Source organism: Tupaia chinensis, unplaced genomic scaffold (genome assembly GCF_000334495.1).
Source record: "Tupaia chinensis unplaced genomic scaffold, TupChi_1.0 Scaffold148234_1, whole genome shotgun sequence".
Classification (NCBI taxonomy): Eukaryota; Metazoa; Chordata; class Mammalia; order Scandentia; family Tupaiidae; genus Tupaia; species Tupaia belangeri.
Genome location: NW_006208084.1, coordinates 300,635 through 303,876, shown reverse-complemented (window position 1 = coordinate 303,876; position 3,242 = coordinate 300,635). Strand labels below are relative to the sequence as shown.

The window sequence follows — 3,242 nt, the reverse complement described above, 5'->3', positions numbered from 1 at the left end:
GTCCCCCCCGCCCCAAAGTGGCTGCTTCACCTCTAGCCCCCAACCCAAAAGCAAGTGACAATATCTGCTGAGCAATAAAAACAACCAGACTGCCTACTCACACATAAGGTTGCACGGAGAAAATTCTCACACTCATCTCCTCCCAAAAGGGGAAAAAAGAGAGAAAAATGAAAGTATGCAAAGAGCGGCTGGGACATTTCATGTGTGCTGGATGTCAGCGTTCTGCAGCTTCCTTCCAACCTGAGCAAAGGACCGGGAATCTATGCCTAAAGGCAAAACGGTCTGAGGCTGTCAGACTCTCAGAAGAGAATGCTCTTGCCATTTGCTTATCATTTCCTCCATCATCGGAAAGAGAAAACAGCGAGGGAAGTGAGGTAGTGACACTTCACACTTCACTATCCACATATCCAAACCTGGAACCACAGACCCCGGGTCTACTCTTCTATCCTGGGGACTGACCTATTATATAAACTGGAGCAAGTTCCCACTAAGCTCATCTACAAACTAGCTCCCACACAGGGACGTTGTAAGAATTACTGACAAAATTAATGTAAAGTAGTTTAGGTCCCTGAGCCAAAAGGACTAAAGAAACAGAGTAAGCTGACATTATTAGTAGTAAAATTACTGTGGATATTAACAACGATTAATAATCTCCAGAGAAAGAATTCCAGGAACTTCTAGAAAATTATCCTTTCATAATTGGAGATATGTCATGGAATATGCATAATTTCTTGAACCACAGACAGACCCAATGAAGGTTTCTACTTCTGGTAAAATGCAGCTATCTGCCAATTTATGACTAGGACTCAATTTTGGAGAGGGCCCTGTTTTTTCTTTGCCAAATCCAAACTTTCATTTTCAAACTCTTTAATTATTCACCAACCCTAAACAATGACTGAATATGGACCAGGGCTTCAACAGCTGGCTCAACTGCCCACTTCCCATTCTAGGGAAATAATTCTTTCTCAGAACCATCAACCCAATAGCTATGTTCTCTATATGACTTGGAAGGACAGTATCAATTGTGACCAAGTAGGAAAGGCTCCAAGCAGGTCAGAACCCCACAGTAGAAAAAAGAGTAGATAAAAATAAGACACACCCAGAAAAATTTCAGTTGTGGAGCAGCAACTCAGCTCCAGGGCACCAACTCTTCAGTGAAAACTTGACATGAAAGGAAAATAATTTAGTTTAAGAAGAAATAGTCATCTGCCCCAAACAAAATTTAAACAATCTGGAACATTTAGCAAAGTCAACATGCCCTGCTAGTTAACACACAGGCATCAGAACAAGCTTTACGACTGCGGTGGAAAACAGCAAAGGATGCAGCGTGTGCTAATAAACAACTGAAACTCACATTCCAGAGGGAAGACTGGGCAGAGGGGTGGAGGGACAGCATGATTAGCCTATCTCTGAGATATGTGCTTTATTATTTCACTCTGTTTTGAATCCCAACAAGACATTATTTGTGTAAAACCACTCGTGAGTACACCACCGGTCAGATGGTTTCATAAGCTATGATGAGCACTATTCTCAAGGACCTTTTTCACACTCTTAAAAACAAATGGTGCAGCCAGCAGGTGGCATGGTGGTTAAAGGCACTGGACTCCCCACATGGAAGACTGCAGTTCAATGGCTTGGTATCTCACTTTCTCTCTCTCTCTCTCTGGTGAGCACACGTGCCCTATAGCAATTAAAAATAAATAAATAATAAATAAAATTAAATAGCTGTTTAAAACAAACAAACAAAATGGTGACCTTGCTCTGTATTGGGCTTACAATGGGAAGGAAGACTTAAGTTTGAGACTACCCATTGAACCAATGACTGCATTCGACTTAGGTTATCATTATGAAATCTATCAACAATGGTCTGGACTAAGTGACTGCTGCAAAGAGCTTATTTATCTACTCTTTCATTCAAACATGCATTAACTGCATTTATCATGTGCTACAGTTATACCTGGGTTACTGTCATTTCTCAAAAGTAAAAGCAAAAAACAGGAGGCCAGATGATGGTGCAGCCATAAAACACAATGCTCTGAGAGGCAGAGCCATATGGGAAGGTTACCTGTTTGCATTCAGAGACCTCCTTGGCTATGCATGTGCTCATGATCCAAGCTGACTGAAGCTGGGGGGGTGGATCAAGGCATCGAGATCCTATTAAAGGTGCTATATCATCCCACAGAATAAATAAAACTTAACTTAAAACATTAAAAACAGGGACCAGCAGTTAGCATAATGGCTATGTTGCTGGACTCCCACATAGTCGACCGCGGTTTGAGTCCCCGACCCGGTGGCTTAAACTCACACTGGGCACGTGTGCGTGCGTGCTCAAGATCCCGAGAGGACAATGGAGGAGAAGGGATTGCGGTGTGACCATCCCCCCGGAGGGTGATTTCTCGCTTTCTGTCTCTCTGTCTCTCTCTCTCTGTCTGGCGAGCACACGAGCCCTATAGCAAAAATCCTCTCCAAAAAAAAAAAAATTAAAAACAAAACACAGGAAGTTGTACACATTCTTATTCGCACTTTGCAAACAGAGAAACAGAGTTCTGGAATTGTCAATGTGACCAACATTATATAACTCACTATATAATTTTCTAAATAAATAAAGGCAAGGATTCTAACCCTTATCTATTTGAACTCTAAAGCCTGTGCATTTTTCTGCTTGGCTTCCCATTTATGGATAAGGTGAAAAGGAAACATCTAGAAATCATTTGGTATCTGGGTTCTCTTATACTATCAATAAAATATATGTCGCTGACATGAGAGTCATACTTTTTATGTATTTCTAACAGTATTAAACCCCAAGCAGATACTCAATACTTACTAATTTCTTATTCTAATCCTATTACTCTAAACTTCTTGACAAATGACAATGATTCTACTCAGATCTTTTTAAATTAAAACCGGCTTGACATATTACATGCTGAAGTGAAATGACAAAGCTCCAGATAACACATTTTGGAATTTAATTTTATATTTCAGATTTAAAAAGTTATCACTCTCATAATGCCTACACTGGCCAGTTATAATGTCATAATGCCCACAGTTACATTTTGTTGGTTTTAGTTCGCAAACCCTAATGCAGTCAAAATATATATTAGATTTATGATTTCTACATTCTACACACAGAACCAGAGCACTTATCCAGGGACTCCACTAAAATTAAGTCAGCTGATTAGAGGACCAGGCTAAAGAGGCCAAGGTCATGTGTCCAATACCCAGATGAACCAGTTAACATCACT

The 3,242-nt window shown here is 40.4% G+C and overlaps 1 protein-coding gene across 17 annotated transcripts in view; it reads right to left on the bottom strand.

Moving 5' to 3' along the window:
- Positions 1–212, bottom strand: part of RBFOX2 (RNA binding fox-1 homolog 2) — a 255,042-nt gene extending 254,830 nt beyond the window's left edge. For all 17 annotated transcript variants that reach the window (XM_006170295.3, XM_006170300.3, XM_006170299.3 and 14 more), the window contains exon 1: positions 102–212. In XM_006170295.3, coding sequence (XP_006170357.1) covers positions 102–197 — 96 coding nt within the window. In that variant the 5' untranslated portion in view covers positions 198–212. The remainder of the gene's footprint in view (positions 1–101) is intronic.
- Between the last annotated feature and the right edge of the window lie 3,030 nt (positions 213–3,242).